Here is a 27,054-nt window from a genome sequence, read left to right as displayed (position 1 = left end):
TTATTTCTGTTCCAGACAGCTCAGATAGGATGGCATTACGGCAGCTCCCAGTAGCATTAGCATATCCTTCTTCTTGACTTTTTAAATTATGAAATAGAAAATCTGCCGACAATACTGCTGGATAAATAAATGTTGGAGATCTTAAGCTTTCTCAGTAAAGCACATTTGGTGCAGGATGTGGTGACTCATATTGCATGACTGGAACTCTATTATCCTTATCAGAAATGTCCATTTTTTCTTGGCATAATCTCTCAAACTATCCTATCACTGGATGCTCACAAACTGCAGATCACCTGCACTCATATTAATGTAGCAGGAGATGATACCAGAGGGTTGCATGAGCATTATCAAGCAAAAGGGTTTTTAGCTGCTGTGTCGACTTAACAGTTGAGTGCCATCTGTTTGCAGTTAAAATGCACCCTCTCTTAATAAAAATGGCCGCTGCTTATATTACATCATGGCTACTTTTGTCTCGTTGAAAATTCTGACTTCAAAGCTAGTATTATTATACACCTAACATTTTCTGTAAATTAATCTGTTGTTTTTGCTCTTTATTCAAGTGCTTGGTGCTTTATTTGCAAATGGGTATAAACACTAACGGGCACAGCAACCATTTTTATTATTTTCTAGTAAGCAGCGTCCCGATTTCAAAAGTTAGTGCGGGGGGTGGTAAGGGGTAGAAAGACACCTTTCTGTTTAATCTGGTCGCTCCCTCAAAGCTTAATCCAGAGGCGAGCATTGTGTCCAACAAAGTTAAAAGTGATGTTGGGTAGTCAAAGATGGGGATGTGTTAAGGTCAGTCCATCTCATTCACATGGAGAAGAAGTCTGGCACAGAATGAAATCACATCACAGCTGCCCCTCAAACCAGTAGCCTATTGGAACATGCTGTAGTATATCATAATGAATTATTGAAAACATTTGTCATGTTAAATCTCTATTTTAGGGATTGTGCTGTTCGTTTCTTTTACCTGTCTGAAACAATGTCCTGGTTTTATAAAGCGACACAGTAGAGGAGTACATGAGTTGAATTGAGGTGGATTTCCCCAATGTGCTGCAAGGGGTCTTTTCACCTCCTTTGGGGTACTGTTGGTCATTTTATACAGCAGGCAGGGGTTTATTGTTGGCTTGTCCATCATGCTACACACTGAGGTGCAGCCCAGGTAGCAATTACGGTATCATCCTGTGTTGGTGTTGGAGGGGAAACCTTGGCCAAACTATAACATTGTCAAACATGACTTGCTGCGAGTGAGTGGCTTTGTTGGATCAGTATGCTGCATAGCATCTAGTCATTTAATTATACTGAACCAGTTCCCTGGGGTCGGGGTATTATCTTTTGTTGGTGTTTGTGATGTGTTTTTGTGCAGTATGTTTCTTTTAATTATTTAATTAATTGTTTTGTCAGTAAAGGCATTGTCTTTATTTTGTTATTCTTAATTCCAATGATTGTCACACAAACAGGAAGTGGAGAAATGGCCTACTAAACAGTGTCAGTTTGATGAATGAGCAGCTGTCAATGGGTTTTATTTCCTCATTGTAGGGTGGAGATAGATGGTTTGTCAACACTCTGTTCCTCTAGCTTTAGTTTTAATCCAATACTTCCCCACTTTTATAAATGAATCCCTCAAACAGATGTGTGAATGAGAGGAAATAGAGACAGTCTGCTGCTCTTAAGATGCATGTTTTCATTATAGTCATCTTCCAATTTACAAAAGCAATTAAGATGCATCGCACACCTAACCCCCATCCAATTTGGCCAATATGAATGAATTATCCCCTGATGTATTTCTGATAAATGGTTCAGTCCCCATTCCATAAAGCAGATGATTATTGCCATGTTCCAGTATCTTGTTAAGAGAGAACTGCCGTCCACAACCCACACACACTGAAGATTTGGGCCTAATAAAATTGACTTTTGTTAAATGAAATTGTATTTCTGAGAAGTAAGTGTGTGTGTGTGTGTGTGTGTGTGTGTGTGTGTGTGTGTGTGTGTGTGTGTGTGTGGCCTAGTTCAGCAATTCTCAACTGGTGGGTCGCGACCCAGGTTTTGAATGGGTTGCGAGTGGCTGAGTAATTTTTATATATATGCTGAACAAAAATATAAACGCAACATGCAACAATTTCAAAGATTTTACTGAGTTAGTCAATTGAAATATATTCATTAGGCCCTAATCTATGGATTTCACATGACTGGGCATACAGATATGCATCTGTTGGTCACAGTTATCTTTATAAAAAAGGTAGTGGTGTGTATCAGAAAACCAGTCAGTATCTGGTGTGACCACCATTTGCCTAATGCAGCGCGACACATCTCCTTCACATAGAGATGATCAGGCTGTTGATGGTGGCCTGTGGAGCGTTGTTCCACTCCTCTTTAATGGCTGTGTGAAGTTGCTGGATATTGGCGGGAACTGGAACACGCTGTCGTACACATTTATCCAGAGCATCCCAAACATGTCCAATGGGTGAAATGTCTGGTGAGTATGCAGGCCAGGAAGAACTGGGACATTTTCAGCTTCCAGTAATTGTGTACAGATCCTTGTGACATGGGGCCGTGCATTCTCATGCTGAAACGGTGATGGCGGAATATGAATGGCACGACAATGGGCCTTAGGATCTCGTCCCGGTATATCTGTGCATTCAAATTGCCATAGATTAAAAAGCAATTATGTTCATTGTCAGTAGCTTATGCCTGCGCGTACCATAACCCCACCGCCACCATGGAGCACTGTTCACAACATTGACATCAGCAAATCGCTTGCCCACATGACACCATACACGCTGTCTGCCATCTGCCCAGCACAGTTGAAATTGGGATTCATCCGTGAAGAGCGCACTTCTCCATCGTGCTAGTAACTGACTTCAGGTGAGCATTGGCCCACTGAAGTCAGTTACCACGCCGAACTGCAGTCAGGTCAAGACCCTGGTGAGGACAACGAGCACACAGATGAGCTTCCCTGTGACGGATTCTGACAGTTTGTGCAGAAATTCTTTGGTTGTGCAAACCCACAATTTCATCAGCTGTCCGGGTTGCTGGTCTCAGACGATCGTGCAGGTGAGGAATCCAGATGTGGAGGTCCTATGCTGGCATGGTTACACGTGGTCTGCAGTTCTGAGGCAGGTTGGACATACTGCCAAATTCTATAAAATGTCATTGGAGGTGGCTTATTGTAGAGAAATTAACATTACATTCTCAGCCAATTGCACGCTCCCTCAAAACTTGAGACATCTTTGGCATTGTGTTGTTTGACACAGCTGCTCATTTTAGAGTGGCCTCTTATTGTTCCCAGCACAAGGTGCACCTGTGTAATGTGGAGGCAAAAGAAACGCACACCTGTTTAGGCGAGGTGTTCCTGTATAACGATCATGGTGTTTAATCAGCTTCTTGATATGCCACACCTGTCAGGTGGATGAATTATCTTGGTAAAGGAGAAATGCTCACTAACAGGGATTTAAACAAATTTGTTCACTAAATTTGAGAGAAGTAAGTTGTTTGTGTGTATGGAACATTTCTTGGATCTATTTCAGCTCATGAAACATGGGACCAACGCTTTACATGTTGGGCTTTATTTCTGTTCAGTGTATATATAGATTTTTTTATATATATATATATATATATGGAAAAAGTATGAACTTAAACCACGTAGAAAGTGTCAATTTATTATAATGAACGAATTAATAAATCATTTAATTTCTCAACAATTTTTCTTCATTCACAGTATTTTCAATCTAGAGATTTGTGGTCTCAAACCAGTGAGTTTATTAACATTATTCATCAATAATATGGGCAAAATTGTATTATTGACAATGAAAGAGGTGGGAATGTTGTTCCCTTCTCATAGATTTATTACATTTACTATCAATATAGCATTAAAAAAAATATCCAGATGCATTTTGCTGATTTATTTTTCTAGACAATTTTGGTCCCGAGGCAAAACTTCTTCACAAAAATTGGCTTAGTCTGTGCATTGTTATTTCGTGTGTGTGTGTGTGTGTGTGTGTTTCACTGTAAATCTGCTGCTCGTGGATGAAACGTCAGATGCCATTTGTGTTTGCTCCTCCCACCGACAGCAAGAAACCAAGTTTTTATGACTGGGATGCTGTAAATCAGGGTTCCCAATTACATTGTCATGGGCCAATTCTTCCTTGAGCGGATGATCGGAGGGCCGGAACATAGTTATACATCATTTGTACAAAGCAAATTGACCACAAGAATCCCAAACTGTTATATCGTATTTGACAAAAACAGAATAGTTTCAAACCTTGATTAAATTGGTATACAATCACACATGCCCCTCTAGTTATGCCTAAGAATACTTGAACAGATTTCCTCAATTAAAATCACTTTGAACTCATTTCCTGGTGATTGTACAGTGTTTTATGTCCAAGAACGAACATTTATTATTATTTTTGTTCAGAAAACTTGGGAGGCCAAATAACATCATCCTGCTCTAGATGTTGTTCTCTTTGTTTTTCGTTCCGGCAGCCACCAGCACTCCTTTGTGGTATGGACAACCCACTCTCTCCTTGCTGCTTCTCCGACTTACCACCTGACAGGGTAAATGTACCAGTACCCTGCCTGTGCTGTGTGTCAGTGTCTTTGTTGTCACTCCTCTAGCCATGAATCCTCAGCATCTAGTGGTGGTGGTTTTGACCTTGAATTCCTGCAAGCTAGAGCCCACTAGGCCATCCACCCTCCCTGTAGAAACAGTACAACCCACTAGGCCATCCACCCTCCCTGTAGAAACAGTACAACCCACTAGGCCATCCACCCTCCCTGTAGAAACAGTACAACCCACTAGGCCATCCACCCTCCCTGTAGAAACAGTACAACCCACTAGGCCATCCACCCTCCCTGTAGAAACAGTACAACCCACTAGGCCATCCACCCTCCCTGTAGAAACAGTACAACCCACTAGGCCATCCACCCTCCCTGTAGAAACAGTACAACCCACTAGGCCATCCACCCTCCCTGTAGAAACAGTACAACCCACTAGGCCATCCACCCTCCCTGTAGAAACAGTACAACCCACTAGGCCATCCACCCTCCCTGTAGAAACAGTACAACCCACTAGGCCATCCACCCTCCCTGTAGAAACAGTACAACCCACTAGGCCATCCACCCTCCCTGTAGAAACAGTACAACCCACTAGGCCATCCACCCTCCCTGTAGAAACAGTACAACCCACTAGGCCATCCACCCTCCCTGTAGAAACAGTACAACCCACTAGGCCATCCACCCCTCCCTGTAGAAACAGTACAACCCACTAGGCCACCCACCCCTCCCTGTAGAAACAGTACAACCCACTAGGCCACCCACCCCTCCCTGTAGAAACACTAGAGCCCACTAGGCCATCCACCCTCCCTGTAGAAACACTAGAACCCACTAGGCCATCCACCCTCCCTGTAGAAACACTAGAACCCACTAGGCCATCCACCCTCCCTGTAGAAACACTAGAACCCACTAGGCCATCCACCCTCCCTGTAGAAACACTAGAGCCCACTAGGCCATCCACCCTCCCCTCCCTGTAGAAACATACCTGATAGTATTAACTGACCCCCTGATTGTCTCACTCCTGGATGATCATCATATCATGTGTTTAAAATAACTTGTATAGAATGTGATGTAGATAAATATGGACTGGTTGTCCTTAGTTATGGTGGTAGCCCTAGATCTATAAATAGATCTCCCTTTGTGTGATAATCAGATTTTTCTTTGTTAGTTTTATATATTTTTGCATTACCATGGTTTTTACATGCCGTGTGATGAGAATGAGATTCACTATTATTCTTCCCAGCCCCTCTCGGTCTGATTATTTCAGCACTGCCTATCTTTGAAGTAGAAACCATTGAATCATTATTTAATGCAAAATGATTTGATGAGGGGAAAAACGTCTTCAGTCCACACAAACAACCGCCCCATTTCTAATAAAAGTGACTGTCTGGGCTTTCTTCCCAAGTGAGCCTGAATGTGTCTGACTGAATTGTTACAGCATTAAAGCAGCATTAAATCTGTTCTGCTTAAGGAATTCCCAGGGCAGTTGCATGCACCATTGTGATTAGGAGTGTGGAGACATGTTGGCCATGATGCATCTCATAAGAGTGCTACTTTTCCTTGTCTGAGAACGACTTCCCAGAGTGAGCTCCCCCTCCTGCATGTCCTCAAGTTAATGACCCTCATGGTTTAGGTGCTGTGCCCTACTAATCAGTGGAAACACTGGTCAGTCCCCAGTAATTTTAGGCCTAATTAAAGTTTCTGTAGTTAACAAGATGTTGCGTCGGTGTGTTGCATAGAGTACTAGTATTGCTTCATCAGGTTCGGAGTGGAGTGCTCCTAATGATGCAGCAGAATGTGGCGGAGGAGTTGAGCACACCATTATGATTGGCTCAGGGGCACCAACCAAAGCAAGTCGTGTCATTCTCTCACAATCTCAATGAGAGCATGGCGAGACCGTCTGACATCAAACCACAGCAAACCTCAACCTTCTGAACATCAGAAACTGCAATTACCACCCCATGGTTTCTGAAGTGTGAGGATGATGATAGGATAGTGCAGGGGTATTCAACTCTGACCCTACGAGCTCTGGAACCTTCTGGTTTTCTGTTCTACCTGATCATTAATTACACCCAACTGGTGTTTTATTTATTTTGTTGGTTGTTAGTTCTCAAATATTATCTTATTTTTAAATTTATAGCTCCGTTATCTTTTATACATACTTTATATCTGGTTTTAGTCTTTCAAGTTTACACTGACAATGTTTTAACATCCCCAAAATTATTTCTCCCCTCACCCCAAATGATAAAAAAATGAATAATTCATTTATTTTGCAGTGGTGGCCACGATTTAGCAGAGGTGGTTCACCACTGCTATATGCATATAGGGGAAACAGGACCTCGTCACTCGTTAATGCTGTGTATTAATTATCCTTTTCCTAAAACCCCCTTCCTCAGCCTCTGTGCTGTACAGTGCATTCGGAAAGTATTCAGACCCCTTGACGTTTTCCACATTTTGTTACAGCCTTATTCTAAAAATGATAAAATTGTAATTTTCCTCATCAATCTACACACAATTTCCCATAATGACAAAGCAAAACAGTTATAAAAATAAAAAAAATCCAAATGTATTTATAACATTTGCAGAAGCATTCAGATGCTTTACTCAGTACTTTGTTGAAGCACCTTTGCTAGCGATTACAGACTCGAGTCTTCTTGGTATGACGCTACACCTGTATTTGGGGAGTTTCTTCCATTCTTCTCTGCAGATCCTCTCAAGCTCTGTCAGGTTGGATGGGGAGCATCGCTGCACAGCTATTATCAGGTCTCTCCAGAGATGTTCGATCGGGTTCAAGTCCGGGCTCTTGCTGGGCCACTCAAGAACATTCAGAGACTTGTCCCGAAGCCACTCCTGCGTTGTCTTGGCTATGTGCTTAGTGTCGTGGTCCAGTTGGAAGGTGAACCAATGCCCCAGTCTGAGGCCCTGAGCTCTCTGGAGCAGGTTTTCATCAAGGATTTCTCTGTACTTTGCTCTGTTTATCTTTCCCTCAATCCTGACTAGTCTCCCAGTCCCTGCCGCTGAAAAACATCCCCACAGCCTGATGTTGCCACTGCCATGCTTCACCATAGGGATGGTGCTAGGTTTCCTCCAGACGTGATGCTTGGCGTTCAGGCCAAAGAGTTTAATCTTCATTTCATCAGACCAGAGAATCTTGTTTCTCATGGTCTGAGAGTCTTTAGGTGCCTTTTGACAGCCCGCTTGGAGTTTGCCATGTGCCTTTTACTGTTGGTGGATTGCGGCAGAGAAGGTTGTCCGTTAGGAAGTTTTTTTCCCCATCTCCACAGAGGAGCTCTGTCAGAGTGACCATCGGGTTCTTGGTCACCTCCCTGACCAAGGCCTTTCTACCCCGAGTGCTCAGTTTGACCGGGAAGCCAGCTCTAGGAAGAGTCTTGGTAGCTCCAAACTTCTTCCATTTAAGAATAATGGAGGCCACTGTGTTCTTGGGGACCTTCAATGCTGCAGAAATGTTTTGCTACTCTTCCCCAGATCTGTGCCTCAACACAATCTTGTCTCTGAGCTCTGTGGACAATTCCTTCTACCTCATGGCCTGGTTTTTGCTCTGAAAATAAGGGAGAGCCGCACACTCTAGGAGCTCAGATGCAAAAAATGTATATAGGATATCACATTTTTGCATCTGAGCTCCTAGAGTGTGCGGCTCTCCCTTATATTCAAGTTTTCTACTCCGCTAGCCAGCACCTCGCCTTAATAGGTGTGCGTTTCTTTTTCTTCTAGACTGGTTTTTGCTCTGACATGCACTGTCAACTGTGGGCCCTTTATATTGACAGGTGTGTGCCTTTCCAAATCGTGTCCAATCAATTGAATTTACCACAGGTGGACTCCAATCAAGTTGTAGAAACAGCTCAAGGATGATCAATGGAAACAGGATGCACCTGAGCTCAATTTCAAGTCTCATAGCAAAGGGTCTGAATACTTACATAATTAAGGAACCTGTTGTTGCTTTGTCATTATGGAGTATTGTGTGTAGATGAGAACAAAATAATATATAATCCATTTTAGAATAAGGATGTAACGTAACAAAATGTGGGAAAAGTCAATGGGTCTGAATACTTTACGAATGCACTGTACTTACAAAACACACTCAATAAGTTCATTTTTATTATATAAATGTGTTCTTGTACTGCATGATTGTGAGCTAAACGTCTCTTTCCCTCTCTCTCCCCCTCCCTCTCTGCCTCCCATGAAGATCCCTCGTGGAGGACGATGACCCTCACATGAAAGTGTCGCTGGGGTGTGGTGACATGGGCATCTCTGCCCACCTACAGGCTTCCAAAACAGGAAACACTCGCTTCTTCACGAGCAACACACACAGTTCAGTGGTCCTTCAGGTGAGCAGTAATGGATGGGAAGGAGAGAGACCGAGAGATGGTGTTGCTTCAGAGGATGTTCAGATTGATACAGATTGATGAACCTCATAAAAGCACTAATGAAATAAGCCAGGGTGATTTTCATGTGCCTTCGGAGGTCCATTGATTGATTGAAAAGCTAGATAGTCAGTATGTCCGTATGGTGTCTGAGAATCTTCCAGACAAAGGCCAAGGGTCTGATCTGGCCTTTACACAACTCTAAAAATATCTACAACACAACAAGAAATTACACAAATGGCCCTGGGATTGTTTCAATTAGGTTTTCTGTAGAAAATAGTTTTCTAAAACCCATTGGCGGTAACAAAAAGTTGTTCGTGTGCAGCACCAAACATGCTCATCTATCTCCAACAATCTAATCTCTAGTGTATGATCTTTTTATGCAACTCTAAATCACAAGTCATTTTTCCTTTACGGTAGTGTTGCATGGTATACCTGTACCACAGTAATATCACAATACCAAAATGTCATGATACCAACATTTTAGAATGAAGTAGTACCATTTCATACGATACTACCACATTTCAGCCCTAGCGATCTAAAGAACCTGCTGGCTCCTGTTATAAAATGTTTATGAATTCAGTCTCTGGTATGCACAGGTCCAATCATATCCACTTCACTTTCACGCTCACATCACGTGTAGCAGCTGTAATCAGCCAGCCCTCATTCACCTGCTTCTCTCCTTCTGCTCTTCATGAGCATCTATTCCTCAGTCAGTTAAAAAATATATCATTTAGCCATCATGGCCACGGGGATGCAGACCCTGATGAGTCTTCTGTTGTTAGAGTTGTACATTTGTTACATTGGAGCAGCGCAGACTGAGCAATGATGATACATTGTATCATTTCATCGCCTGTTATAACCATTTTATAGGATTTCACAAACCATTGCGGGCCGTTTTAAACTAATCCCGGGACGCTAATTATTGGTTGGATAACAAACAATGTTGTTCAGTCATGATACCTAGCTAGCTAACAACCTGGTAACTTAACAGTAGGTCTAGGCTAATTTGATTGGCACAGGAAGAAAGGAAAAGGTTCTGCTACTCATGAGATGTGCTTCAAAGGTAGGATTCATATAGGCCTAGTGTAAGCTTAAACTATACCACAACTCAATGTCTTTCTTGTGCTCCTTTAAATTCTGTTTGGTGCCTAACGTTTTAAAAGTTGGGGCAGTGTGTGTGTATGTGTTTAGGAGCGAGAGAGTGGTGTGTGTGTTTATGAGAGGGAGACAGAGTAAGGGAGGGTGTGTGTGTGCGAGGGTGTGTGTCAACCGAAGAGTAGAAGGTTTCAGGCAGTGTTTTCCCCTCACTGACACAATAACAAGCAGATCATCATGCAGTGTTTTCCCCTGACTGACACAATAACATGCAGATCATTATACAGTGTTTTCCCCTTACTGACACAATAACATGCAGATCATTATACAGTGTTTTCCCGTCACTGACACAATAACAAGCAGATCATTATGCAGTGTTTTCCCCTGACTGACACAATAACATGCAGATCATTATACAGTGTTTTCCCCTCACTGACACAATAACAAGCAGATAATCATGCAGTGTTTTCCCCTGACTGACACAATAACAAGCAGATCATTATACAGTGTTTTCCCCTTACTGACACAATAACAAGCAGATCATTATACAGTGTTTTCCCCTCACTGACACAATAACAAGCAGATCATTATGCGGTGTTTTCCCCTTACTGACACAATAACATGCAGATCATTATACAGTGTTTTCCCGTCACTGACACAATAACAAGCAGATCATTATGCAGTGTTTTCCCCTTACTGACACAATAACATGCAGATCATTATACAGTGTTTTCCCCTTACTGACACAATAACATGCAGATCATTATGCAGTGTTTTCCCCTGACTGACACAATAACAAGCAGATCATTATGCAGTGTTTTCCCCTTACTGACACAATAACAAGCAGATCATTATGCAGTGTTTTCCCCTTACTGACACAATAACACGCAGATCATCATGCAGTGTTTTCCCCTCACTGACACAATAACATGCAGTGTTTTCCCCTCACTGACACAATGACATGCAGATCATTATGCAGTGTTTTCCCCTCACTGACACAATAACATGCAGATCATTATGCAGTGTTTTCCCCTCACTGACACAATGACATGCAGATCATTATGCAGTGTTTTCCCCTCACTGACACAATGACATGCAGATCATTATGCAGTGTTTTCCCCTCACTGACACAATAACAAGCAGATCATTATGCAGTGTTTTCCCCTCACTGACACAATAACAAGCAGATCATTATGCAGTGTTTTCCCCTTACTGACACAATAACAAGCAGATCATTATGCAGTGTTTTCCCCTTACTGACACAATAACAAGCAGATCATTATGCAGTGTTTTCCCCTCACTGACACAATAACAAGCAGATCATTATGCAGTGTTTTCCACTTAGTGACACAATAACAAGCAGATCATTATGCAGTGTTTTCCCCTTACTGACACAATAACAAGCAGATCATTATGCAGTGTTTTCCCCTCACTGACACAATAACAAGCAGATCATTATGCAGTGTTTTCCCCTTACTGACACAATAACAAGCAGATCATTATGCAGTGTTTTCCCCTCACTGACACAATAACAAGCAGATCATTATGCAGTGTTTTCCCCTTACTGACACAATAACAAGCAGATCATTATGCAGTGTTTTCCCCTGACTGACACAATAACATGCAGATCATCATGCAGTGTTTTCCCCTGACTGACACAATAACATGCAGATCATCATGCAGTGTTTTCCCCTCACTGACACAATAACAAGCAGATCATCATGCAGTGTTTTCCCCTGACTGACACAATAACATGCAGATCATCATGCAGTGTTTTCCCCTTACTGACACAATAACATGCAGATCATTATACAGTGTTTTCCCGTCACTGACACAATAACAAGCAGATCATTATGCAGTGTTTTCCCCTCACTGACACAATAACATGCAGTGTTTTCCCCTCACTGACACAATAACATGCAGATCATTATGCAGTGTTTTCCCCTTACTGACACAATAACAAGCAGATCATCATGCAGTGTTTTCCCCTCACTGACACAATAACATGCAGTGTTTTCCCCTCACTGACACAATAACATGCAGTGTTTTCCCCTCACTGACACAATAACATGCAGATCATTATGCAGTGTTTTCCCCTCACTGACACAATGACATGCAGATCATTATGCAGTGTTTTCCCCTCACTGACACAATAACATGCAGATCATTATGCAGTGTTTTCCACTTAGTGACACAATAACAAGCAGATCATTATGCAGTGTTTTCCACTTAGTGACACAATAACAAGCAGATCATTATGCAGTGTTTTCCCCTTACTGACACAATAACAAGCAGATAATTATGCAGTGTTTTCCCCTCACTGACACAATAACAAGCAGATCATTATGCAGTGTTTTCCACTTAGTGACACAATAACAAGCAGATCATTATGCAGTGTTTTCCCCTTACTGACACAATAACAAGCAGATCATTATGCAGTGTTTTCCCCTCACTGACACAATAACAAGCAGATCATTATGCAGTGTTTTCCCCTGACTGACACAATAACATGCAGATCATCATGCAGTGTTTTCCCCTGACTGACACAATAACATGCAGATCATCATGCAGTGTTTTCCCCTCACTGACACAATAACAAGCAGATCATCATGCAGTGTTTTCCCCTGACTGACACAATAACATGCAGATCATCGTGCAGTGTTTTCCCCTCACTGACACAATAACATGCAGATCATTATGCAGTGTTTTCCCCTGACTGACACAATAACATGCAGATCATTATGCAGTGTTTTCCCCTTACTGACACAATAACAAGCAGATCATTATGCAGTGTTTTCCCCTGACTGACACAATAACAAGCAGATCATTATGCAGTGTTTTCCCCTTACTGACACAATAACAAGCAGATCATTATGCAGTGTTTTCCCCTGACTGACACAATAACATGCAGTGTTTTCCCCTGACTGACACAATAACATGCAGATCATTATGCAGTGTTTTCCCCTGACTGACACAATAACAAGAAGATCATTATGCAGTGTTTTCCCCTGACTGACACAATAACATGCAGATCATTATGCAGTGTTTTCCCCTGACTGACACAATAACATGCAGATCATTATGCAGTGTTTTCCCCTGACTGACACAATAACATGCAGATCATTATGCAGTGTTTTCCCCTCACTGACACAATAACAAGCAGATCATTATGCAGTGTTTTCCCCTGACTGACACAATAACATGCAGATCATTATATAGTGTTTTCCCCTGACTGACACAATAACATGCAGATCATCATGCAGTGTTTTCCCCTGACTGACACAATAACATGCAGATCATTATACAGTGTTTTCCCCTGACTGACACAATAACAAGCAGATCATTATGCAGTGTTTTCCCCTCACTGACACAATAACATGCAGATCATTATGCATCTATATTCCTTCCTCCCAATCCTCCAGACAAATCACAGGTAGGCCTTTGGCTGATTTGCTCATATTTGCATTCTATGAAGTATTATATTATACACTAAGCAGTGTGAAGTTAAATTCAGTATGTTAGATTGAGTAGAAGTGTGAATTTCACTGCCAGGTTTTTGCGTAGCACATGCACAGAACATTTAGAAAATGGGAACAAGCGTCCGGGAGACAGGGCAAACAGGATGCTAGGACACAGATTTTTGCCACTGTGGTATCGTGATACTTCTCGGTATCGTGATACTTGGCCTGGTATCGTTAGTAAAATGACACTGCAACACTAAGGTTATAATTATCAAACACTGTCCACGTTTCTTCTTTTGATGTAGAAACAATTATGGAATTGTTTCCATGAACGTCAAACTTGCTATAAGCACATCAGGGTTTAGACTTCACTAAAAAGAAATCCATGTTCTCAAATTTGGAGATAAAAATGAGTGACTAAAAACAATCTTTGTCGACCGAGAGTCGTCCGTTTCTTTCGACCAGTCGATTGGTCGAAATGTTTTAACTTAATTTTTCCATATATAGACACACACCTATGTGTTTGAATAAAACCAACTACATATTTTTTATTTAACCTTTATTTAACTAGGTTAGTCAGATAAGAACAAATCCTTATTTTACAATGACTGCCTAACCCTTGTCGACGCTGGGCCAATTGTGCGCCGCCCTATGGGACTCCCGATCACGGCCGGTTGTGATACAGGGATCGAACCAGGGTCTGTAGTGAAGCTTTTAGCACTGAGATGCAGTGCCTTAGACCGCTGCGCCACTCGGGAGCCCAATGCACTGAGCTCATATGCACTGAGTTTGTCTGATGTTTTAAGCACACTGTTTGATTAAATAATTAAGACACACACATGACTCGAACGAGCCCGACGGTCACACTTAAAAAAAAGCTAGTGCCTGTGTGACTGGCGCACGCTGTCTGCTCTCCTCCCTACTGCAGTGAAAAGGCACCACAGCACAGCAAGTGTTTATTGCGCTGTCCGTGCTGAAGCTGTGACTTCATTTCAGCCATTTAGTTTCTTACTTGCTTCTGACTCAAAAGCTATGTTACCGAAATCCCTCATTTGTTTAGGAAAAACATTCCCTGTTCCCTCAACCCTTGCTCTCTTTATGTGAAACATGAACGCATTTCATCGCATCTGACCAATAGGGCCTGACCTATCGTAGTCACATCAATAAATTGGTTATAACAAACTCCAAACACTGTAATGTCGACAGCAAAATGAATGCTGAGGACGTGAAAAAGAAACTCGAAACGGGCGAATGTTTAATGGTTGCTCAGGAGGGAAAGGGGAAGTCAGATCTGTGGAAGACATTTGACTTAGTTGTGGAAACTACAGGAGATCAAGAAAATGGAGCGTATAGGAGCAGGCGTTGCCTGAGTATTATGTGTGCCAAACAGTTGCATTTTTCTGACCATTTGGAACATTGTAAATAATGATAATGACATTACTTATTATTATTATAGTGATGATCATAATAATAATAACAATAAGATCATAAAAACGGAGGGAATAGGAGTGAGAGCTGCATGCATATCTGTGATACTCAGGTGCTGTTAGATTACGATATTATTTTTCTTCCTGTTTGGAAGAGTGTAAACAACACAAAATAAATGATAAGTAGTACCAGTCTGTAACCAAAAAAAATTGGAAAGCCATTATTACAGCATAATAAATGCCAAATCTGTGAAATAGCTTTATCTGACATTTTGCCATTGCATGAGACTTGGTGTACACGGAATCAGTAGGCTATTAAACAAACTATCAAAATGGCAACAGAATTAGCATTTGTCTTATTTCAGTAGATTATATATGCATGATTGATAAAGCCATGCACATTTAACAGTTAGGCTATTGATTATATACACAATTTAAGTTGAGGTTTGCCCGCTCCTCAATTTTCTTAGACAATTGGGCTAAGCCCTATTCGCACGGGACTAGTATTACTAGAGAACGTTGGTTATGTAATTATTACACCAGAATGTCCGTTATTCCAGAGGGCGATTCGGATGGGATTCGTTTTTTCCAAACTGCTCCCTGTAATTTTGATTTTTTTCTAATAAATTCACAGTTATAACGGACGCATGGAGTTTTTTTCCCCTAGGTGTGAAGACAAGTCCAGACGATAAAAGGGCTACACTGATAACTCGAGCTTGGTTCCCAAGTTTCTAAACCATAACAAACCGTCTTTGGTATAGTGTCGCCATAATATTTGAATTGAGATAGTGTGCTCATAATCATTAGGATATTTTAGCGATCCGCATTAGACGTCCTAAATGCCCCACAGCCTTCAGATGTGAGCTAAACAGTGCATTTGCACTTGAGATGCGTTTTAAGGCTGTGGATGCGAAAGTGAACTTATTATTTCCCAACATTTAGGTCAGGTGTATGCTGCTTTGCGATCTATTAACAGAAATGGTTACATTAAATAGGCGAAATATTTTTAACTGATGCATTTGGCAATATTCAATTCATACTCACAAAACGTATGAACAAAAACATTCACTGTGAAAGTTGATACATGTAGGCCCTTCAAATATTTTGATTATGCGCAGCACTTCATTCAATTTATCGAATCAGTTATTGTTTTCTTTCTCAAACTGTTAGATACACCTGTCAAACTCAGACATTTATCTCAAAACACAGGGATGTCGATTTGCATAGATCTAGTGTTATCAGAGGACCTTTGAGTTAGCCAAAAGAACAGTACAAATGACTGACATGGCAGATTCGGACGGACTAAAATGACAGATGTGGTGTTTTGCGCTTGTGCACATAATTACATTACCCAACCACACCCAGTAAAACTAAAACCTATTCGGACGGGATTAAGGCAAGGACTGTTTCCTCGTCTCTGCTGCTGCTGCCTCCGCAGCATTGTTGTCAATCCCAATATGATGGCTAATTTTGCTTTTATGCATATAGCAACATAGGGAAAGGTGCATTAATTATACGGCGCACTGAAGATTGTTTCAGAACCGCATACAGTGACCATATCCAACGCGGGATAATGCACATTTGTTATAAAATAATATTGGATTTATTAGTGTTGCACCATTATTTTTACATAATCTAACCATATGCAATTTCAGTATCACATGTCGTAGAGTGATGGACTGTGCCATCCCCTTGGCCTCCATAATGGATTAGTCCACTGAGACAGGCGCGAATCATGTGCGACAGGTGTCTTGCCATATAAAGTCCAAAGAAGAAAAACCCTGGAAGGAGGAGAGATGACTAGAAACGATTCGGTTGACCGTTTTATGTGTGGATTAATTGTTGGAGTAGAGGACCTTGTGCATTTCAGGTAAAATAACAACTCCACGTTTATATCCCAGGACAAATTAGCTAGCAACAGCAAGCTAGCTAAATAGGACAAATTAGCTTGCAACTGCAAGCTAACTAGCTAAATTGACATAAATGTTTAATGCTTTTCCACCTGTCCCCAAATTAATATAATTGGTTCGGGGTTTTTGATATTTCAACCTGCGTGTCGTGATCGCATCTGGTGTGGGGGGACAAAATCTATTTGCACATTCACAACGCAGTAACGCGTCACCTTTATATAATTCTAACAATCACACCCACACTAAGAACAGACTCACCCACTCTAATCACTGGCACATCTGAAGTCAGGATGCGATGTGCGTGGAGGGTCAAAGTGCATAAATAATGGGTTAAATCAGGGTCACGTGTGCAAGCTGGTTAAGATATATAAGACTTGACTTTCAAACCCATTCACTGCATTTGATAAGGAGGATGATCAGTAAGTTATTCCGTTGACTCAAAGGGAATTATGTCCTAAGAACATTAAACTGTCTATAATGCTCTCTACAAAGAGTTGTCAAACTGATATCTTTCATGAAGTTGGATTGAAATAATCCAAATGGACTGTTGTTCCCTCAAGTTGAAATGGTCTACTTTTTTCATCGCAAGCATAGAACAAGATGTCTTCTGCATATGAGAAGATAAAAAGAAAGTGTGATAACAATTGAGTTGGAGAAGAAATCCATGATTTTGTTTATATACAGTAGCTAGCTGGAAGGGAAAGACAGACATGGTGAGTGAGTCAATCAGTCATTGAGTCATTCAGTGAGTCAGGCTCTAAGGCCTGCCTTGCCCATGCCAGTCTCTGTCCACACGTGAAGGTCGTTACAGAGAGAGGGGCCCCCAGGCCAGGTAGGAGCTGGCAGAAAGCTGTTGGGCTCATTAATGTGTGACCTTTCCACACTGTGTGTATTCCACAACCTGCCACTATGATGGAGGTGTGTTGTGTGGATGTGTTGTTAGACAGAGTGCTTCAAAGGTTTCCCTTCAACAGTGTAATAGCCTTTTAGCTGGTGAATAGTTTTTATACCTGCTGTTGAAGAGCATATTATTGTGTTGAAAAGGTCTCAGGAACACAGCACAGAGTGGGTGTATATGTGTGATTTAGCCCAATGCTGATGTGGGATGTCACTTAATCACATTGACACTGTCTCTGTCATTGCTGCAAGTAGGGCTGTGATGGTCATGGAATTTTGGATGATGGTAATAGCAAAGAAATAAAAATAAAAACTTTTTTTTAGATGCACATTGCCGCCTTTCCTCTACTCCTGAATGCATGTGCTGCCATAGAAATATAATGAATTAGTCAATGATGGTATAATGGGTGGACTGGCGGCCATTGCGAGTGTAACTATAGCAGCATCGCATTAGTGGAAACCAAGACTGTTCTCAGGGCAGGCCTGGTTGTAGCTAGATATGTTTGAGTCGTGTCGGGGACAATTTTAGCTAACCCTTTTCCTAACCTTAACCTAATTATTCTAACCTGCAACGTTAATTATCCTAACCTGCTATGAAAAGTCACTTCTGCTAGTCAAAACCGGCAGACTTGCCCTGAGAGCAGTCTTGGTTTCCACTAATGCAATACAGCGTTCCCATAGGCGCAAAGCAGGAGGTGTACCCATCTATATGTGCTGTGATTTGTTGATTAAACTCAACTGACATTACAAAAAATACCTTCCATTGCATGAGCCACATCCAGGTAACGTAATTTGAATGAACATTCTACAATACATGGAAACTACTGATTTGATATTGCATCACAGAATGGTGCAATATTTCTCAAGTGAAAAAATGTGCATTAAAACTATTAATCTCAGGGCCTCCTGAGTGGTACTGCAGTCTAAGGCAGTGCTAGAGGCATCACTGCAGACCCGGGTTCGATCCCAGGAGTATCATAGGGCAGCGCACAATTGGCCCAGCTTAAACCCGGGTTAGGGGAGGGTTTGGCTGGGGGGGGGCTTTACTTGGCTCATCGCTCTCTAGCGACTCCTTGTGGCAGGCCGGACGCCTGCAGGCTGACCTCGTTTATCAGGTGAACAGTGTTTCCTCCGATACATTGGTGAGGCTGGCTTCCGGGTTAAGCAGGCAGGTGATAATTAAGAAGCGCAGCTTCGTGTGTCATGTTTCGGAGGATGCATGAACTCGACCTTCGCCTTCTGAGCCTGTTGGGGAGTTGCAGCGATGAGACAAGATCAAAATTGGGGAGAAAAAGGGGGTAAAATGTTAAAATTATGTCTCGTTGAATAATAACAAACACTTATTGAAGAATCCCTACTGTTGACCAATCATCGGCGACGGGGCGTAGACTTCGGCTACCGACTTCGGCTACCGACTTCGGCTACCGACTTCGGCTTGCCTCCAAAAAATTAAAAAATAACCTCGCCGAACACCAAAACAAACAAAAACGTCACAAAATGTTGTCATAATATGTACACAAACTGTTCCGAACTGTTTCAGATGGGAAGCATGCAGACGCGTTTAGACTCCACTGTGGACTTAACGACACCATAGTTGTCCTATTTAGCTAACATCGACATCAGTTTTTCCTCAACATAAAAATGTTGCTGGAGTAATTACTTTGTATTCAGAATGTCAAGGAAGCTGTCTAGAAACAATCAATTTGACCAGTAGAAAATGTGATATCATTGCTACATATTGCTATTAAGCCGGGTGAGCATTATAGTTCTGTGGCATATTCATTTAACATGTATTTGTCTGGTTTTACCCCCAAAAAATATTTTCCTGGAAGGAATTTACATTAAATCAATATGAAATGTAAAACGTGCTGTAACATTTTCTTTATGAAGGTAGACAAATAATGACTTTAGGAACATACGTGTTTTATTTGCAGGAAGGTTGTCAAGAAACGGTAGCGCTGTCATGTAGTGATTGAGTTACGATCATCCAGTCTCGGTGTTCCAGTCTGGGCAGGGTTATAGAGAGCAGGTTGAGCCCCTCAGGAATGAGGCCATGGTTCAGGACAGACAGGGTCTCTCCACAGTACACAGAGCAGCTCTCTAACAGGCTGGTCTCTCCTGTCTCTCTGTCTCCCTCCTTCCCAGGGATTTGACCAGCTGAGGATAGAGGGATTACTGTGTGATGTCACGCTGGTGGCGGGGGACGGAGACGAAGCCTTCCCAGTACACCGCGCCATGATGGCCTCCTCCAGCGACTACTTCAAAGCCATGTTCACAGGTAAGACAAAATGCCTCTGTCTCTCACCCGCAGCACAAATCACGGGATGGGACGACAGCATATTGTGTTTAATGTTCATTAACAGACTGAGTGATCAGAGGATTAGCCTGCTTGTCACACGTCCGTCAATCACTCTCCACTCTGGGGCTCTGCAGCTGTTAGCATTGTGTTGTCTGGTTGTTCCGTAAATCTCCCTCTGATGGAAGCACTCTCTCTCGCTTTCTCTGTCTCTCACTGTCTCTGTGTGTGTGTGTGTGCCAGCCATGGCGAATCAGAAGGGCATTGTTGGTCTCTGTCTTGTTTCTCCTGCCTGGTAGATGGAAATATTATTAACGTGTCAATCTCCCTGAAAGAGGCTTCTCCCAAAGTGCTCTTTCTCTTTAAGCACAACGTGAATCCTCCAGGGTTTGAGATGCTGCTTTTTACTTCCCCTGTCATCTCTACAATCTGACAAGCTACACAACATGACCAAAAGTATGTGGACAGCTGCTCGTTGAACATCTCATTCCAAAATCAAGGGCATTAATATGGAGTTGGTCCCCCCTTTGCTGCTATAACAGCCTCCACTCTTCTGGGAAGGCTTTCCACTAGATGTTGGAACATTGCTGCGGGAACATGCTTCCATTCAGCCTCAAGAGCATTAGTGAGGTTGGGCGATTAGGAAGCACAGAATTGTGTGGAATGTCATTGTATGCAGTAGCGTTAAGATTTCCCTTCACTGAAACTAAGAGGCCTAACCTGAAACATGAAAAATAACCCCAGACCATTATTCCTCCTCCACCAAACTTTAGAGTTGGCATTATGCATTCGGCAGGTAGCGTTCTTCTGGCATCCACCAAACCCAGATTTGTCCGTCAGACTGCCAAATGGTGACGCGTGATTAATCACGCCAGAGAACGTGTTTCCACTGCTCCAGAGTTCAATCGCGGCAAGCTTTACAACACTCCAGCCGACGCTTGCCGTTGCGCATGGTGGTCTTAGGCTTGTGTGAGACTGCTCGGTCATGGAAACCCATTTCACAAAGCTCCCGAAGAACAGTTCTTGTCCTGACGTTGCTTCCAGAGGCAGTTTGGAACTCGGTAGTGAGTGTTGCAGCCGAGGATAGACGATTTTTACGCGCTTCAGCATGCGGCGGTCCCGTTCTGTGAGGTTGTGTGGCCTACCACTTAGCGTCTGAGCCGTTGTTGCTCCCAGACATTTCCTCTTCACATTAACAGCACTTATAGTTGACCAGGGCAGCTCTAGCAAAGCAGAAATTTGACGAACTGACTTGATGGATTTTATACACCTCTCAGCGACGGGTGTGGCTGAAATAGCCAAAGCCACTAATTTGAAGGGGCGTCCACATACTTTTGTATATATAGTGTACCTTACCTTGAATTAGACATGAGGCCTTTTCCCCAGGCGTTAAGGTTTTAATTTGCCTTGTGCTTTTCGAAAAATAATAAGGCTTTTCTCAAGACAATGCAAATATTGCGTTCATCACGGAGATGAGCCTGGGGTTGTTTAGAAATGTGCTTTATTTTATTGTACAATGCCTGGGAAATCAGTTCTGTGATCAGCAACGGTATTCAGCATTTCGGTTTTTCTTTTATTTCTTGTTGTTGTAGCTTAGCAACTGCCTCACTGATGACGCGTATAGAAATTACTTTGATAGATGGAGTTATTCCCCAAAACTTAGGCAATATCATATGTCCTTTTCTTAACAGCCAAAATTGGAAAGCCTTAATACATGTAAGTGGTTCAACAGATATTTGACAAGTGTGCAGCCTGTCGGAGAGGTTCACAAGTGTTGTTGAGCTGAAATAGATGTGTAAGAGGGAAGTGAGTCACAGTTTAAGCCCATAGTAAGGAGGGGAAGTATGCTGCTGCGACGCTGGGCAAAAGCTTTTTTACTGCAACTCACAGCCCTTTCTGGGTGAATTGTACAACAGTCTCCAGGCTTTGGGGAATACATTTCCTTTACATGCAACCATAATGGTAGATGTGTGAAAGCTCGGTGGAGTGGCCTCTGTTTCTGCCGTTAGCCTTGACTGTCAAAGGTAGAGCTCATAGGTGATGCTGTTCTGTTTTTATCTGACTGGTGCATTGTATAATGCTCCTCTCTCTCTCGCCTCGTCATGCAGGTGGAATGAAGGAACAGGATTTGATGTGTATCAAGCTTCATGGTGTCAACCGAATAGGCCTGAAGAAGATCATAGACTTCATCTACACGGCCAAGCTGTCTCTCAACATGGAGAACCTGCAGGACACACTGGAGGCAGCCAGCTTCCTCCAGATCCTCCCGGTGCTAGACTTCTGCAAGGTCTTTCTCATATCTGGGGTAAGGAACCTAACACAGCCTGCTCAGCCATCTAGCTCAGCCCTCCAGAACCAGCCAGGGGGGTTATACTCAGCAGTTTAAGATATCTTACTACTGTACTCTACTGCTTACTTTAATATCTACATTTGGTCTGCAGTAAAAGCACTGTGTAAAATGTGTTTCTGTGTGTGATTGAGAGTGGTTGCTTCTCACTGCTTCCCCTCTCTCCTTGGCTGCAGGTGTCCCTGGATAACTGTGTGGAGGTGGGGCGCATCGCTAACACATACAACCTCACGGAGGTAGACAAATACGTCAACAACTTCATCCTCAAGAACTTCCCCTCGCTGCTGGGCACGGGGGACTTTGTCAAGCTGCCCTTTGAGCGGCTGGCCTTCGTTCTGTCTAGTAACAGTCTGAAGCACTGCAGCGAGCTGGACCTGTTCAAGGCTGCATGCCGCTGGCTCCGCTATGAGGACGGACGCATGGACCACGCCCCCAAGCTCATGAAGAACATCCGCTTCCCCCTCATGAACCCCCAGGAGCTCATCAACCACGTGCAGACTGTGGACTTTATGCGCACAGACAACACCTGTGTCAACCTCCTCCTGGAGGCCAGCAACTATCAGATGATGCCCTACATGCAGCCGGTCATGCAGTCAGAGAGGACGGCCATCCGCTCAGACAGCGGCCACCTGGTCACCCTTGGCGGCGTCCTGCGCCAGCAGCTGGTGGTCAGTAAGGAGCTGCGTCTGTTTGATGAGAAGGCCCACGAGTGGAAGGCGCTGGCGCCCATGGACGCCCCCCGCTACCAGCACGGCATCGCCGTCATCGGCAACTTCCTCTTCGTGGTGGGAGGCCAGAGCAACTACGACACCAAAGGCAAGACTGCGGTGGACACGGTGTTCCGGTACGACCCGCGCTACAACAAGTGGATGCAGGTGGCGTGCCTTAACGAGAAACGCACCTTCTTCCACCTCAGCGCTCTCAAGGGACACCTCTACGCTGTGGGTGGCCGCAACGCTGCCGGAGAGCTGGGTTAGTTTAATTCACCAGGGTCGGTTTATCACGCTGCTTTTAGTCCTGCTCTGATGCTTAACATGTCTGGGTATATTTGGAAAGGGACATCTCACAAGAAAAGGTAAAAGGCAAGCGCAAGGCACAGCAGTTGTCACAACATGATGGTGTAGCACAGGTTCACATGTGGCTGTGTGATTATGACATAGCCCTGGACCAGGCAGAGTGTAGGAGGAGATGAGGGAGGGCTAGCTGCAGCCAGACCCTGTGAACGACTGCAGCAGAAACCTCAAGGTGAAGGAGGAGGTGGTCAGGGTGGAATCTTTGTAAGTAGCATTGTAGGACACTGTGATCTGATGTCAGTGCCCAGCTCAGCACGTAGACTCTCATTGCAGAGTGCCACCCTACTACCTCGATGCAGCCCTGTAATTGTAGGGGGCAGGCTGGCCAGGTCATGCTATCCGCTCTGCTCCTCTGGGCTCTGGGCTGTAATTACCACATTGGGCATGGGTCCTCGTGGGGCCCCCCTGCGCGTGTGTGCACTAGTACACTCTGAATGGACAGTCTCCTGTGCTGGTTAGTGCCTGTTATCCTTGGGAAGCCAGTCTGGCACTCAGACATTCTATCAGTTGTTTCAAACGCAGCACAGAGTTCAGCCTTTTGAACATAAATCGTTTTTGATGTAGCCATGCGGAGGAGGGAGGGTTTTGAAACTTTGATTTGCTACTGAGGATCTGTCAGCTTATTTTAAAAGATTTACAGAACATGAAAGGCTCCCCTCAGTCAGGGCGGTTTGAGAGTACAGGATGGCGATGTGTGTGTGTGCATGCGTGCGTGTACAGTCAGTGACACACGCTAACACACACAACCATTTCTTAACATAAGTTCTGATGGATGATGTGGTTATATTTTCAGGTTTAAAGGCCATCCATCCTCTATGGCCACTCTCCATAACTGTCATGTGAAGGCCTGTCATATTAATCCACTTTACTGAGACAGCCAGAGTACAAACATGTGAGGAACAATGACAGCACAGCTATCTCTGATGTTTGAATAATTCATTTGTAGGACGCTCTTGTAAATATAGCAGCATGTAACGAAAGCTCTTGAGCACTCATTTCCATGTATACCTTAAAGCACCAAGCACTCTAAGGACAAGTGAAAATGTACTTGGTAGGTGAGGCTATTACTTAATTTTTAAGCTTTGGATATTTTTCAGAATGCATTCTTGCAAATCATCAGATATTGTTTAGGAACTGTGTGGGAAGTCGTAGATAGAGAATAGAGAGAGAACAGATGACTGATTAGTAGGGTTCTAATGAATCACTTAATGCCTGGTGCTGCTGCCATTTTAGTCTCCCGCTAAAGATATTTCTTCTTCTTCGAATGATATGGACTGTTAATGTTAATTAGACCTAGGCTGCTTCCCCTTTGACAAGTTGTCACAGGAAACATCGGAGAAGTGAACACTGGCCTGCCTTAGTGAGATAATGATGAAAAGGTGATGCTCTGAATTGGAGACCATCCATTTGGTCCACTGGGACTGCTTTATTAGAACTGTAGCCAGAGCTCTTTGTATCTGGGCCTGGGTTAAACCCTATAGGTAGGTCCCAGGGATTAGATCCCAAGGGTCAAATCAGCACCATGTTGGCACATAGGCTACCACCATTTCCCAAACCCGGTCTTCGGGACCCCAAGAGGTGCACTAATCATCAAGCTTTAATTATTTGAATCAGCTGTGTAGTGCTAGGGCAAAAAACAAAATGGCACCCCTTGGGGTCCCCAGGACTGAGTTTGGGAAACACTGGTAGCCTATGTGACAACACGGTGCCGATTTGACCCTTGGGATCTATTTACTTCTATATTCAGCACACAAAGTACAGGTCAGTAAGGAGAGTGGAGGGTCAAGAAAGATGCTCTTGACGAAGTTGGAATCAGAGCTTTAGGAGATGTTAAGTGGTTAAAGGGAGAGGTAACTAAACTAGTGTTTCCCCTATATGTATTTACTTACCTGTTCAAAGTAGTAGGATACCTTTTATTTCATTTTTGTAATTATTTTTTGTACCCTTTTTTTCCTCCCCAATTTCGTGGTATCCAATTGGTAGTTAGTCTTGTCCCATCGCTGCAACTCCCGTACGGACTCAGGAGAGGCGACAGTCAAGAGCTACCTGTCCCAGACCTGCTGTTTTCAACTCTCTAGAGACAGCAGGAGCGGTAGAGATACTCTCAAAGATCGGCTATGAAAAAGCCAACTGACACTTACTCTTGTGTTACTGACTTGTTGCACCCTCGACAACTACTATGATTATTATTATTTGACCATGCTGGTCATTTATGAACATTTGAACATCTAGGCCATGTGCTGTTATAATCTCCACCCGGCACAGCCAGAAGAGGACTGGCCACCCCTCATAGCCTGGTTCCTCTCTAGGTTTCTTCCTAGGTTTTGGCCTTTTTAGGGAGTTTTTCCTAGCCACCGTGCTTCTACACCTGCATTGCTTGCTGTTTGGGGTTTTAGGCTGGGTTTCTGTACAGCACTTTGAGATATCAGCTGATGTAAGAAGGGCTATATAAATAAATTTGATTTGATTTTGATTTGATCTTACACTAAAAGGACATTATCATTTTCACAATTTCAGAGTGTTATTTCAACCTCCTAGTGTGGAAATATGATGACAATCACGTTTTTGACTGCACTGCCCCTGTAAATAAAATCAAATATTTAGCTCTTCATTTGCCTGACCAGTAACCATCATCCAAATGTCCATGACTGTCAGCCCTAGCCAGGGCTATGACAAAGGAGTGTGTTTGACCTGGTCACCTGGACAGTCAGGTGGTATCTAAAACCTCATCACCCTCCAAACCAGCCTCACATTTAGTCTACCTGATAATATCCTTTCTACTTCCAACCGCCATATGGAGACTCCTTAACCATTCTGCCCGGGTGCCAGCCAGCTTGAGAAATCAGCTTTGCCCTCTGTCTGGAAACTTGATTGGACAAATCATTTTCTAACCTGACAAATCACTGCACAATTGAGAGGTTCCAGACGGAGTGGAGTGAAGAGAACATCCCAGTCTGGCACCAGGCTACCGTACACACTACTGAATTATGATAAGAGCCTTCAAGTGGAGTGGTACAGAGTAGGCCCTAATTATGTAATGGGGAGTAGATGCACCCTCCCTAGTCTCTCTGTATAGACTAGAGTCACTGCAGGGTAGGCGCTGGGGAAGGGGCTAGGGAGGGGAGTGGTGGTTGGTGGGGGGGATCTCTGCTTTGTATTTAGGTTCCTGGTTCAGTAGCTCCCACACTGACACCCTCCAAGGCTACATTTGCAGCTATGTTTGTTCTCCTTAGTTCTCTCTTGAACTACTTTCCCCTTTAATACTCTGTTTGTTTTCTCCTCTCTTTCTTCCCCATGCAGCCACAGTGGAGTGCTACAACCCCAGGACAAACGAGTGGACGTACGTCGCTAAAATGAACGAGCCACACTACGGCCACGCAGGGACGGTGTACGGTGGTTACATGTATATTTCAGGTATGTTAGTCCTATTAGATCCGGGGTTTGGTCAACTTTTGTACTATGGGGGATAGTAGATTGACATAGGCTAGTGCTTATGCTGTTGGTTAGGCCTACTCATCTTGTTGGCTGATGAAAAGTACATGTGGACAGTTCTTCTAACATCTTCAATATGCGTCTCAGAATTGGATAAGAAGGAACACTGTTGTGTTC

At 43.3% G+C, this 27,054-nt stretch overlaps 1 protein-coding gene across 7 annotated transcripts in view; it reads left to right on the top strand.

Annotated features, from left to right (window-relative positions):
- Positions 1–27,054, top strand: part of LOC115204324 (kelch-like protein 13) — a 68,468-nt gene that overhangs the window by 24,877 nt on the left and 16,537 nt on the right. For 4 of the 7 annotated variants that reach the window (XR_003880349.1, XM_029769801.1, XM_029769800.1 and 1 more), the window contains 6 exons: positions 4,486–4,557; positions 8,759–8,900; positions 19,875–20,007; positions 22,134–22,330; positions 22,549–23,344; positions 26,746–26,859. Coding sequence is in view for 6 of the 7 variants with exons in the window: in XM_029769801.1 (XP_029625661.1) it covers positions 4,486–4,557; positions 8,759–8,900; positions 19,875–20,007; positions 22,134–22,330; positions 22,549–23,344; positions 26,746–26,859 (1,454 nt within the window). In the remaining variant the exon portion in view is untranslated. The remainder of the gene's footprint in view (positions 1–4,485; positions 4,558–8,758; positions 8,901–19,874; positions 20,008–22,133; positions 22,331–22,548; positions 23,345–26,745; positions 26,860–27,054) is intronic. The other 3 variants (XM_029769805.1, XM_029769804.1, XM_029769803.1) reach the window with 1 other exon arrangement.

Source organism: Salmo trutta, chromosome 12 (assembly GCF_901001165.1).
Source record: "Salmo trutta chromosome 12, fSalTru1.1, whole genome shotgun sequence".
In the NCBI taxonomy this organism is placed as follows: domain Eukaryota; kingdom Metazoa; phylum Chordata; class Actinopteri; order Salmoniformes; family Salmonidae; genus Salmo; species Salmo trutta.
Note: the sequence above shows the minus strand (reverse complement) of the source record. Positions and strands in the feature narration are given on the sequence as shown.